The 13,595-nt window shown below is 39.6% G+C and overlaps 1 protein-coding gene across 3 annotated transcripts in view; it reads right to left on the reverse strand.

Annotated features, from left to right (window-relative positions):
* Positions 1–759: 759 nt before the first annotated feature.
* Positions 760–13,595, reverse strand: part of STX17 (syntaxin 17) — a 28,810-nt gene continuing 15,974 nt past the window's right edge. For all 3 annotated transcript variants that reach the window (XM_042048952.1, XM_042048953.1, XM_042048954.1), the window contains exons 4-8: positions 11,308–11,527; positions 6,046–6,164; positions 5,912–5,962; positions 4,261–4,347; positions 760–3,576 (exon numbers count right to left, since the gene is read on the reverse strand). In XM_042048952.1, the coding sequence (XP_041904886.1) occupies positions 3,337–3,576; positions 4,261–4,347; positions 5,912–5,962; positions 6,046–6,164; positions 11,308–11,527 (717 nt within the window). In that variant the 3' untranslated portion in view covers positions 760–3,336. The remainder of the gene's footprint in view (positions 3,577–4,260; positions 4,348–5,911; positions 5,963–6,045; positions 6,165–11,307; positions 11,528–13,595) is intronic.

Genomic DNA, 13,595 nt, shown 5'->3' on the forward strand with positions numbered 1-13,595 from the left:
CATTCCTTAATCCAAGTTTGCTTTTGAGGGGAAGGACTTGTTCCCAGAGCTTTGGCATCCCAGCATAAGGTTGACAGTTACATGTAAGAGTTTTATGACAGTTACGTGCTCAAGTAATTTCAACATTCAGTGAATTCACTGGAGTCAGACCTGATTCTCCTGGTTCTTGATGACCACTGACCCGGCTGCACCAGGTGCTCAAGTGCCTTTTCTCTTTGCAGGCAGAAGGTTGAACAGCTAAAGCTGAGCTATGTTTGCCCAGCCTGCTGCTGAGGGGCACTTGAGCTTTTACCTGGTGATAAAGAATTTGCCTGGAGAGCCAAGTGCTCATCAAAATCCAAGCCGTGTTTCAAGTTGTGACCTTCCACTCTGCTCATCTGCATCTGTGGTTTTAACCATTTGGTGCTCAGCTTCCCACTCCCTTTAATACTTCTCACAGTTTTTCCAGGAGAAGTTGCCAAAAATATTAGTGTTGTCCTCTTAGGGAACAGAACCATTCCAAACTGTTTTCACTTGAACTTGAGTCCATTTCTGAGCTACCATGTATGTACTGGATGCATGTGACATTTTAGGAATCTGTATTCATTTCAGCCAATGTAAATATTTCGATAGCTGAAGTATGTGTTTGGGAACTCATTACAGAATTCTTAAATCTTGGTAGAGCAATTATTTTAATAATATCAAATCTGGGAGGGATTAATCTTTTAGATGCTGGAAGGAAATAAACCCTGACGTTCTCAGTAAATGATCCAACCAGTCTTGTAGGCAAAAACTTTTATTTGGTCTGAAAGAATTATTTATATCTTACAATTCTTTTGAGTAACATGCCTAGCAATTTAATTGCTAGTTTGGTTACTCAGACGCCGATGTTTCTTCACATATGTAAATAACCCACCTATTTTAAAACATCATAGCTTAAATAACAGTCTCCCAGGTCTAGTGTGTACACAATGATTTAAAATTGCTTCTGCAAAGATGCAGGGGGGAAGAATAGTTTTTGTGGCAGACATTTCATAAAATGAGTGCACACCAAGCTGAATTTGTATAAGCTGGGGCAAGAATTCAGTCTTATTAATTTAGATTGTCCTGGCATTATTACAGCTTGGGGGGAGAGGATGGAGTCCGCAACATCACCGATGCGGCTGTTGTCATTTAAATGCACAAGGTTTCACAGCATACAGCAGGAAAGCAGAGAGAGCATTTGAAAATCATACAAAGGATCAACCACAGTTTCTGATTAAGAACATTTTTTTCTTTCGTGTCTTCCTTTAAATGTAGAAAATAAAGGAATGAACATCCTTACTATGAAGTTGTTACAAGCTCATTAACTGTGTTTACATCCGAAGTAGATGCACTGAAAGGAACGGGCTTTTTGCCTGTCAGGAGCAAATGAGCTGAATTACTCAGGTCATGTTTTGCACTCCAGCTGATTTTACCAGTGCAGGCACCAAGGCTTCAACAGATGCAGTTTTGACAATGTCTGCAATTACTTGTGAAAACTATTCTTGCACACATTGTTTCCCTGAATCTCAGACCTACTTAAAATAGACATAATGCTCCAGTTGATAGCAATTTCAGTATTTTAAAAGTAATAAGGAAGAACTGCTCAGAAGAAGTTATTTGTGCTGTAACAGTTGCTTACAATGTCTCTAGGCACAAAACCCCATCATCTGTCATTAGCAGACAGTGATTTCCAGTGATGATATCAAAGTACTGCCTATTGAAAGGGAGCTCTTTCTATAGTACACTTCCCTGGGCAGTGTTCCCTGCTAGAGAGCCTTATCTCAACACTGACTTCAGTGTGCGCCCAAGAAAACGACTCAAGCAGAGCTCAGGATGAATCAATCAAGCTAAAAACTTTAAAAAGCGGCTTCCCAACCTCAATATCTGTTCCCCCAAACAGTAGCAGCAGTAGTGTGGGAAGAGTCCTGAAAGGGTGGAGGTAGGACCATGTGCTGAACAGTAGCTTACAGGATAATTGTACAATTGTATGGCAATAACAACAAATTAACACTTCTGTATTTAACAATGGAAGCTCCAGAAGCAAAAGGCTTCTTAAGGAGGGTAAGATAACAGGTGTCCACTATAAAAAATGAGCAAAAGCACTGCCAGCATCTCACCCCATACAGGCTCCACAGCATATCCCAAAATTTTGAAGAGGCTGAGCAGCTACTCTGCAGTGTGGGTGGAAACAGACATTTTGGTACTGGAGAGTAATGCAAGAGTGCAGCTGCCCAAACAAGGGTGGTTTGCACTGTAAGCTGTATCAGGTTGATATTTCTGACCCCGTCCCAGCCTCTGGGGCTGCCAGCTCGCCGTGCACCATGAAGAGGCCTCGCTGCTTCTCTGCTGGCCTGGGGCCTCACACCACCCCTGAGGGACACCAGCCTGTGGAGGGAGTGGGCCTGGCTGCAGCCCTGCCTTCCAGGGAAGCTGTTCAAGCTCTCCCACCAGGGCGCTCTGGGCTTCAGGAGAAGCAAGGGCAACATCTTGCACTAAGGGCTGCTTCAGCAATGAGAGGCTTCAGGTTCAGGATGCCAGAGCTTGGCTCTTCAATTCTGTACGGTGTTCTCAGGACAAGGCAAGGAGCTGAACAGCTATGGAAGATTATCCTCCTGTAGCAGTGCTGCAGGGTTGCTGCTTAGACTGTTTAATTCATAACTACACTTTGAGTAAGGTGAGGAGTTTACAAATTAAAAAAAGGTGCCTAGAAAGAGGAGAAGCTGCTTCCAGTGCTGATCTGATATGGCTGATGGAGGCAGATGTGATATATACATAACTTTTTTCCACTTTGCTCACCCAACACTCTTACCTTATGACAGCCCATGCTTCTCTGTGCATTATTGAACAGGCATAGTCATATCCTGGGGAATTGCAGGAAGAGTTTGGGAATCCAGATAAATGAAAGTAAATTTAAAATACTATGACCCTGAAAGATTGATGGCATTTATTTCCGTTTCTTTGGAGCACTACAGTAAAAGCTCCGGCTTCTCATGGCATTCATGGGAAAGGACTCGGATTTTCCAAGTATCTCTTTGCATTGTCTGCAAGACACTTTGTGCAAATTTGGCATGAAGCACCTGTCACCCATCATTACAGCTGTGAATATAGCTTACCTAAGAATTATGTAATTAAAAGTTATCCATATAATTTTCAAAGGACTGATGTCACCATGTCTGAAAAGAGAAATTCTGACACGACTGTTTCAGCCCTCCCAAGGAACAGAACTGTCATCAAAATTCACACATCTCAGCCTTGTATGTAAAGTGTAAGGCTGCAAGTCTGTCATTAGCTCAGCTACTGCACTGTTGTTCCTGGCCATAATGAATCTATACTTCAGCTGGATTTTTTGGCACTTTGGTGAGAAAGCTCTGGACAGCTGGAAGAGACCTGCTCAATCATTTTTTGTTTTTTTCTTTGTATCAATTTTCCACCTGTGAAGCCCAAAATCCCACCACCAAGTGCAGCTGCAATTCCTGCTACTTTGAAGCCTGCAAGGAGACCAATAGGACCCCCCACCACTCCACCAATGACTGCACCTGCCACAGGCAGAGCTGCCAGCTTGTATTTTGCAGCCTGTAAAGGAAAAAAAAAATAGTTAGAATACTTGCCTGTGGCGATGTGCATTTTCTCCTCACTGCTCTTGGCAGTGACTTGATAGCTCAGTGATAAATAAACTTTACAAATTAGTGTTTTTTAAAAAGTATGACAGAACATGCTAAAATCAATTCAAAATCCGCTTGTGCATGCAGTTGTGAACCAGGTCCTTTCATGTGGTTCTGGCTGCTGTATACACTGGGTGTTACCTTGTCGCCACCGTTAAATCAAATCAGAAACTGAGAAAATGCTCAGACTTTTCAGTGATGGGCCTGACTCCAGCTTTGGGGTTTGTTTAGTGACTGACATGGAACAGAATGGAAATGACAGGTTATCATCAGCCTCTTGTTTAATGTTTATGTGATTCTTGTGAGCCAGTCACTGACTGCACTTGTCTTTGCAGGTAAACCGAAGTAACCACCAGAACAGTGTTTAAGAAGGTCCCCTCAAATTAAATAATTGTATTTTCTAGCAGCCTGGATGTGATAGAAAATTACAAGAGAGATTGATTTTTTTTTTCCCCTGCTACCTGTGGGTCATTTTTTCCTTATTTCCTTAATTGCTGGTTCCCTCAGCATTAAAGACGGCAGATCAATGGGGTTAATACAGAGGGTGGCTGGGAGGCAGACCACCATTGATTCACCAGCAGGAGCACATCCCTACCTTTCCCAAGTTTTTGGTTCCCTCTTCAACATTCACAGCAGCACAGTTGACATGGTCTTCAATCCTGTCAATCTTCTCCTGCTGGGACTAGATGCAATGGAATTATGAGTGAGGTAACCTGCTGGGAAGCAGCAGTGAGCCAATACACACCATTTTAATGCCTGTAATCAGGGCCCCACAGCAGCTTTCATCTGCACCCGGCAGCCTTAGTGGTGCTCCATGATTAGCATCTGATGAACTCTGCTGAAACTACAGACTTACTTTGAAAAAATCTAAACTATTAAGTAATAATATGGGGTGGATATTAGACAATGTCTTGCTGCAGTTAGAGAAAACAACTCAAAACATATGATTTCTAAATCTTTTCGATGGATAGAGGAATTCACATTCTAAAAGGAAAAATAATCTAAACTAGCCTGTTTTGTTCCCTGCTGAGTCTCACATTCAAAAAAAAAAAAAATCTATAAAGGGCATTTATAAGATCATTACCAACTCCAACATACAAAGATGCATCAAGGAATCTAAGTAGAAGTGTTTAATTATGACATTATAGAACAATGACTTCAGAAATAGTGACAGCACTGAAAAAATACTTGATGTTGCTCTGTATTTTACTGTTTGATTTTACAAAAACATTCGATCCTTTCTCCAAATGCAGTCAGTCAGATTCCCCTGCAGTCTCTCCCAGGGAACACTGAAGCAGAAGATAAAGGGGTCTGTGGGTTTGTTTGTTCTTATTTTAATCTCAGCAGTACGCAGGCTATTTTATGTCATAAAATAATGAGATGGCTGATGTTCAGCTTAAAATAAAAGGCATTCTGAACTTTTTGCCTCTTTCTAATTCAGAAACTGCTGAGTACGCCAGCTCTGGTGTTCATCGACTATGCAGTCCACCCACCTTAGATGCATGCTATTACATCTAATGATGTTCAAGTGCAAAATCCAGGAAGTCCTGGGAACAGGACCTCTTCCTTTAACCTTCAGAATAGTGAATGAACATTTTTCCAGTTCCTCTCCAGTCTAATGGTTCTTTCTTGGGTTTTTTTGTATAGATGAAGCAGCACATACTCAGCAGAAAGCACAAAAGCTAGGTTATTTATCCCTACTAACCCAACAATGAGGAGATTAAGGAACACTCCTAGGAGATGAGAATTGTGCATTTAAATTGCCTGTGGCATGGGAAGAACTAAACATTGGGAACCAACATTTTGGCAGTGCTGTGAGAGCAGAGAAAGGGCATGATAAAGGTGAGGCTTTTTCTAGCACTCCTGATTAAGTGAGAAAAGGTACCTGCCAAACACACACCCTGTGCAGTGAAAGCTGTCACCACCATTACAATTAGAAACTGTAGAAATGAATAGGACCTGGGTAGAAGTCTGCAGTCAACACTGCAGAGCTTCTGCTAAGGTTCAGCTCATGGCCATGTGCACTGGTTGGAACATCACAGCTGCTCCAGTGACAAGAACTTGGGAGCAACTCCCAGCACTAATGCTGAAAGAGGAGACTGCTGCCTCCTCAAAGCGTCACCTTGGCAGAGCCCAAATCACAGGAGAGATGCATCCTCAGCTTTTTTTGTCCCCACCTAGGAGTTACCCATTCACCCTGCTTTTGTAGGACACTCTGTAGGACAGAATGCAGAATTAATACTTACACAGACTAAGAGAGAAAACTCAGTCACCAACTGGCTGAGCTCAATCAAGTCCTGCAAATAAAAAACAAATGTTATTTTGTGATAGTTGCTAAAACCAGGAGCACCAACATGGCAGGGAGGGAGTTCCAACATACCCCTTCTAAACTTTCCCAGGACTCGGCTGCATTTTCTTCCTGAGGTATTTCTGGAAGGCGGGAGTAGATCTGGATTAAACTTTGGGAGCCATCCTTCACTTCCGAGTTATATAAAGTTTCTGAATGAGAAACATGATGTTTATAAACAAATGCAATGAGAACCAGGATGCAGGAGGTGTGCAGGCTTTCTCACTCTTAAAGTCTCTCAAGGGTAACCTGATACTTAACCTAATTCAAGCCAAGCAACAACCCCAAAAATGATCGCATAGGGAGAAGTCTTACAGCACTACACAGTTTCTTAAAAGGATGTTATTGACAAAGAAATAGATTCACTTTATCAGCACATTTTCACAACCAGTCCTGAAATTATACTAAATTATACTCCTGAATTCAAGGTCATTTAATTCCTTTTGTATTGACCAGGATAAGAAAACTGAGCTTGGGACAAAAACTTTTCATTTATGTATGACACACAAAAACACTGTGCTCCCAAAACTGAACACAGTTATTCATTTTATGACTGATTATCATGCTAGTGGTTTGATTTTCAGCCACTGGGAACTAAAAGAAGCTGGAGAAAACAGCTTTCAAAGTGAAAGCAGTGAAACCCAAGTAACATGGTGCCCAGCATTCCATGCTGGATCAGTTGGGTAAATGGTACTGTGAGGATGGCAGACATTTGCAGCTCAGTGCTGTACAGGAGATATTCTTCATTATGTTTCTCCCTAAATTACCTGGACTAATGGAGAATATGTTAGGACAAAGTATGGTGTTAAAAATGGGGAATGACAGACACTGAGGTGGCACTGGGGAGAGCAGATACAATGGACAGACTCACCCACACCTCCTCCAGTCAGAGCCCACTCCGGAGCCACTGTGGATATCACGGACATGTGTGTAATTGCGGGCAACAAATTGAGCGGCAATAAAGAAAAATAACAAAAAAGTTTGGCTTGTCAACACAAGGATTGAGGGAGAGCTTGGGAGTCTGAAAGGCAGACTGGAGAATGTGTGTATGTAAACACAGTGCAAAGATCATCTCAATTCAAACAATTTCAGTTTCTGAAGGGAGATCATTCCTTCAGTAGGACACTGGTGTTTCCTTCCTTGGGAAGGCAGTCCCAAGAGAAAGCTTTATTATGGGGAAGGCTGGTTAGGTATGTCTAACAATACTGAAGTGTAAATATTGTATTAAAATCTTTTCAAACAATGATTGTGCCAAGGTACGATAATATTATATAACTGTTACAACAACAGATATGACCAATGGAAAACAAATAAATATAATCATATTCATAAAAAAATCAGTAACAGTGCATGCTTTTTCATGGAATTAATTTAAGATAAAATAAAAATGATACATTTTCATAACATTTGTCCATTTCTCAACATTTTTATCCCAATATTTCAAAATAGATTAAGGATCCAATTTTCCTACTCTCAGCTCAGTAAAAGTCTAGCATCAGTGAAGTTGATATTTAGACATAATTACTAAGTCAGCAGAATAACACGAATGCACTAAGCAATTGGGGGCTTAATTTGGGCTTGTTTTTCTTTCTAATTATTTCTACCCCTTTCCCTTTAAGAATCCAGACATGGAAGGCACTTCATGTTCTACAATCATCACCTGTTCTTCCAGAGCATAACTTTGATTTATAACCTCAGATTAATTAATGTTGTATACTCAGTTCTAAAATACTGCTTTCCCTTTTCAATATAATTAATTATATATCCAAATGTGTGCATTTTTTGAGAAAACTGTTCTGCCACATACTCTGACATTTATCACTGGTTTTGAGGATTTTATTTCATTTTAATCCTACACGATCCTATTTCAAAATCAAGTTTCTTCTGCCCAGAAAGGTGTACTCTTCCCTAATCAGCCACATGCATACTAAGTTGGTTAAAATTAAAATATTCATAATTCAAAAGCAAAATAAAAACCTCACTAAGTAAAACTGCCTCCTCCCAAGACCTTGCTCTGGTCTGTTCCTAACAATCAATGCCGACCTACTGTAGAAAAGCATATCCTTGAAAGTGTATAAATGATACCAAAGTTTTGCATGACACACATTCAAGAGAAATTAAAACTGTAATTAGGCTTACATGTTATCATTTTTTAATAACTAAAAATCAGTGAGAAAATTCCTCATGAAAATTCATTATTCACTTAAAAAAACTAAGGTGAAGAAGAAGAAGGGCGGTCACATTTGGGCTGAAAGTATGAGTAAGAAATTTATATTCACTACTTCACTTTTTATCAAGTCTAACCAATTTTAATAGAATTGAGAATGGAAGTGACTCCACCAGTTCATTTATACAGCATCTCCAAAGAAATACAATAATACAAAACATCTCTGCAGATTTCACACAGGAGCTTTACACCTCATTACACGCGAGATAAAAATCTAATGCTGTGGAAGATTGAATATGTTGCTTAAAAGATTTTAGTAATTTTAAGAGTGGAGTCTCACCTTTTGTTAATATTTGTTTAATATGCAATTAAATTCCATTTCTATTAGCCCTCAGTTGAGGATGGTGAATGGGGGAAGGGACTGTATCATATCACTGACATGCTTTCTAAATGGGAGATTTGAATTTGTAAACTCCTTCCTTCTCTACCAGATGGGAAGCAACATGCTTCAAAGAACAGGCATGTATTGAACCTCCTTTGATTAAGATCAACAGCCAAGATTTGCTTTCAGGACTGCAGCCTCTAAGCACAAAAGAATAGGCAATATACTGTGTCTGGGTTAGCAATTCAACAGGGCTGCTTGCACAGGAAGGCAAACTTGAAAAAAAAAAAATCTGTTTAATTGTATTTAGTTGTCTGCCTGTCTGTTTCACTTTAAATGGGGTGAATTAATTCCACACTCCTGAGCAGACTTGCAGATGCCTGTCATTCCAGCAATATTTTTTCTGCTCTTCTCATCCCCATCTTTCTGATCAATTTATTGTCCTTCTGAAGTGCTGTTATACTCAATGTCCTCCATACTTCAAAGGTATTCCACCTTGATTTCAGAAGCAATCCTGTTCTTTGAAATTAAACTTTAGTTGCCATGTGCCACCTATGTAATTGTGGGGTTGTATAAAAAAGAAAAGCAGTAAGCCAGGACAAGGCCTTTCCAATAGAATACTGGAATGTACTGAGAACAACTGAAGAAAGTCACCAAGAGAAAAGATATCTTAAATTTAGTTCTGATCCAAACAGAGAAGAGCTCACAAAGAGACTGAAAGTAATGGCTAATATATATGAAGGGAATCACTGAATATTGAAGACAATGAGTTCCCCACAAAAGACATGTCAACAAATTGGGTAAAATTAATAGAAATTATGTGGAAGAACTGGACTGCAGAATTGCTGGCAGACACTAAAAAACAGGCTGCACTGAAGATGACACCAAATTATCCTGATGCAAAGGAGGATGTTTATGGCTTCAGCAAGAGCTCTTCAATGCCCTGGATGTCAAGAATTTGACACACAATATGAGTACAAAGAAAAATATAAACACAGAAAGTTAATATCAGAAAGACCAGGACATAAATACGTTGCAACTACCAAGGGGAATAAACGGTAGCAAGGAAGTTTCTGTGAATGTTTTTGAAGCTAGAGGGAGACCAAAGAAGTATAAGTGCATTGCCAGATAAAAAGGTCCCTTTAAGCAGATCTCTGATGCAATTAACTTAAATAAGAAAGAAAAAGAGAGAGAGGCGGAAACAAAGAGAAGAGGTCAAAAATATTTAGATGAGCTAGGCCTATTTAGGGTCTGAGGGCTTGATGAAATTCACTCCAGAGCATTTTTAAGAAACAGCCTCTGAAATTTCAAGCGTATTTTTAAGAACTTCAATAAGGTGGTCCCAGAGGACTGCAAGAGAGTTTGAAATCCACAAAGATATTAGGACAAACTACTTAATAACCAATTACAAGATGCTGAAGGTGTTGAAGAGGTCAAGATTTGTATGTCAGAAGCTAATTCAATCTTTTCTGGTTGGCCTTGGAAGAAGAGAGGTTTTTACAGTGGGGGTGGTGAGGGACTGGCACAGGTTGGCCAGAGAAGTTGTGGATGCCCTCACCCCTGGAACAGTTCAAGGCCAGGCTGGATGGGGCTCTGAGCAGCCTGGTCTGTTGGAGGTGTCCCTGTCCATGGCAGGATCTAGATGATCATCTACATCTTCTAACCCAAACGGTTCTATGACTCTGTATTTGATATATCTTGATGTTCACAAGGTTTTCTGATACTACTGCACATGACATTCTTGAAAGCAAGCCCGGTCATCAAATCTACTTCTCTCCCTGCTCAACCACGAGGGTCATTGGCTTGTTAATCACCCTTGAAAGAGTTCTTGTAGTTCTGCATGCAACAACAAGAAGGGTCATAAAAACAAATCTGACAGCAGGTTCTTCTACAGTGCCACTGACTAAGAATGCTCTTTAGATTTTAAGACACATGAAATGCTCAAATAATTTTAAGTAATACTGCTACCGCAGCAATCAAACTAATTACAGATATGTGGAAGGGTTTAATCCTGATGTAACCAGCTTTCTCACAGGTCATCAGGAGAGAGCACTAGCCAGCACCCGGGCATAATACAGACTTCTCCTGAAGACAGAATGGTAGAACAAGGATTGAAAGACATTTTATACAGAAAGGAGGGAAGACCAGCAAACATGTCTGATTTCTAGCATATCACTATGTGTTTTCAAAACATTTATTTAAATGGATTTATAGTCTTTTCTTCTTTCTTGTCAGTTACCAAGTTAAAATGTTACAGGAAGAGATGTTTTTCTTTACCTAGAGACTTTCTCCTCTTTTCCATGTATTTCAGCAATGCTGTATTACACTGTCATATAAAAATCTTCTTGGTTTTTTTTAGTTCAGTGAAAATGGCCAAAATGATTACTTGCACATCATCAAGTGTTTTGTAGGGGAGGGGAAAAGAAGCCAAGCTACCTTGAAACATGAATGTAAGTATTCTGCTTCCTATGAACAGTCCACTATTTCAAGATCCAAGGCTACAGGATCTTTCTCATGGAAGGCCATAGATACTTAATTTTTAAAAATACTTAAGCATTTTCTGCTTATCAAAATTCAGTTACAGGTCATGACAAAAGTGTGGTGTAGGGAAAGGAATCTACTTCTTCATTAACAGTACTCTTCAACTGAAATCTCATTTGTTTACTTCATTTACATCTGGTCAGAGAAACTGCATACTGGATACAATGATAGAGATACAATAAATAGAGAAATTAAATTCTACTACCTTGTCCTAGAGTTGCAGATCTGGTTAAAGAGGCATCCTCCTGTCCTTTGAGTTGCCTTTTAAGTTCTTCTGCAGATTCAGAATGCAGCTCCAGGAAGTCCTTAATGGCAGTTGAAGCTTCCTCTTTAATGGGATTTATCATTCTCTGCAGAACTGGGATGTCTTCCTGCCGGACTCGCAAACAGAGTTTCTCCATCTCTCTCATATTGGCACGGAGTTGCTGCAAGAGTATTAAGAGTTATTTTTTAGCTTACTGCGTGAGAACACCAGACACCTTCAGTGCCTGGGAAGCACCTATCACCTTTATGATCAAGGGAGAAACATTTTTGAAGCCATCGCCACAACTATTTTGATTTTCTGGCTGCCAATTCTGTACTTTATCCACTTCTCAAAATCACTTTATTTTCGGTTTCAATTAAAGTATTTAACTAATTAATTCACTGTGTAATTGCTGAAGTTATTTCTGTTTCTCTGATCAATTTAGGTCTTTGCCAAAATATTTACACAAGCTTCAACAAGTTGCAATAATATACAAATAAAGTAAGTGATTGTTTCTCAAAATTTGCTTATTTTGTAATAATAAGTGACTGTGGCGATCACAGGACCTCAGGATACAGTCATTCATAACCCCCAACTACCCCAGAACTATCATTTTCATTTTGTGAAGATGACTTCAGAGACAAAGAAGAAGGATTACTTTTTTCTTTTAATTTTTTTTTCAGATAAAGAACAAATATATTTATTTGATTGGAATCTCAAATAGAAATATTTCTTTAGTTACAAGAGTTTTGAGAAGATATAAACTATTCACATCTACCAAGAAGAGTATGTGTGCAGGCATTTCCCACAAGATAAATTTCTTTCTACATTCAAGGGGTTTTTTACTGCCTGGGCTTTTAAAATCTAAAAATGCACACAAATTTTCTCTTCCTGCAAATGAAAAGAAAAAATTCACGGTTTAAATTATATCACTTATTGTTTTAGGACAGAGTTTTTATCTAATTATAAAAAAATAAGACTGTAATAAAAATATATTCTCTCCATTACAATGATAGAATAAATTATATTCTTTGTTGCACTTTTAACCAATTGTTTTGAATATTCTTCTCTGTCATGGTTTGATGCAGCTAAGCGTCAAGCACATGAAATCTGTTACTTTCATCAAGAGAAAATAAGAAAATATTGAGGAAAACTAGAGAGCTGTGAGGCAAAACAGGTTCAAACTTAAACAGTTGCGGTACAAAGAAAGAGTTTTACTACTAACAGAATTAGAAGTAAAAAGAAGAAAGAAGAAATTAAAGCAAACCTCCCCCGGGCCCCCCCCCCCCAGCACTTCTCTCCTTTTACTCAAGTCGCACAAAGGATAACAGAACATGGGATGTTAGTCAGTGTTGCAGTTCTTGAAAAGTCTCTCTCTTATACTTAAGGAAAAAAAGGTTTTCTTCAGCTGCATGTGGTTCCCAACCTGCCACCAACAACAGACCCGCCTGGAAAGAAACAATCTGCTGTGGTGTAAAACATCTCTTCCATGAAAAATCTCAAAGTTCCTTCACACTGCCAAACATAGGCTATCACATGGGGTTATTAATCTTTTTAAGGATGAGTTATTTTGGCCTAAACACAAAGGCTTTCTTTGCCACAAGTCTCTAAAAGCCTCTCACTGCTTCTATATAGCCTGGCATAGGCACTCTTCACAATCTTCACGGGCCCCACCTTGGGTGCCACTAATTATTTGTGCCAGTTTGGACAAATGTGGAGGAAAATATCCTCTGAGAGAAGGCAGGTTACAACTATCTCTCCCCCACCAGGTTCGGGAAAAAAAAGTTTTCCTCTGAGGAAAGTGAAAGAGATAAAACCTATTTATTTAACAAATACACAGGAAAAGGATAATAATGCTGAATAATAAAACCTCTCGCTGGGGAGAAAAACCTGGGAAAATTTCAGAGTCCTTCTGTAGGTGTGGTCTCTCTCCTCCTCCTTGGAGCTGGGTCAGTGTAGGCCCACCTCCGGGACCTCGGTGGAAAATTCTCCCAATGTGTTCTGATGTTGAAACAGTCCAGAAGAGAAGAAGGGAAAAAAACCCAAAGTCCCAGGAAAACAAAGTTCAACTCTCCATCTCCCTCTGGAGAAAAGGAGCTGAAAGCTGGCTGAAAAGCAAGCTGGGTGCTTCCTCTGCTCTTGCTGCTGCAGAAGCAGAGGAGTCTGTATCTATCTCTGTGTCCTTGAACAACTGCTTTGAAAAGTTTGCTTGTTTTTTTTTCCTCTTCCCCCCTCTCAGGCTCAGTTTA

Source organism: Corvus kubaryi, unplaced genomic scaffold, assembly GCF_017639235.1.
Source record: "Corvus kubaryi isolate FWS band 111438036 unplaced genomic scaffold, C.kubaryi_AGA036_p1.0 68, whole genome shotgun sequence".
Lineage (NCBI taxonomy): Eukaryota > Metazoa > Chordata > Aves > Passeriformes > Corvidae > Corvus > Corvus kubaryi.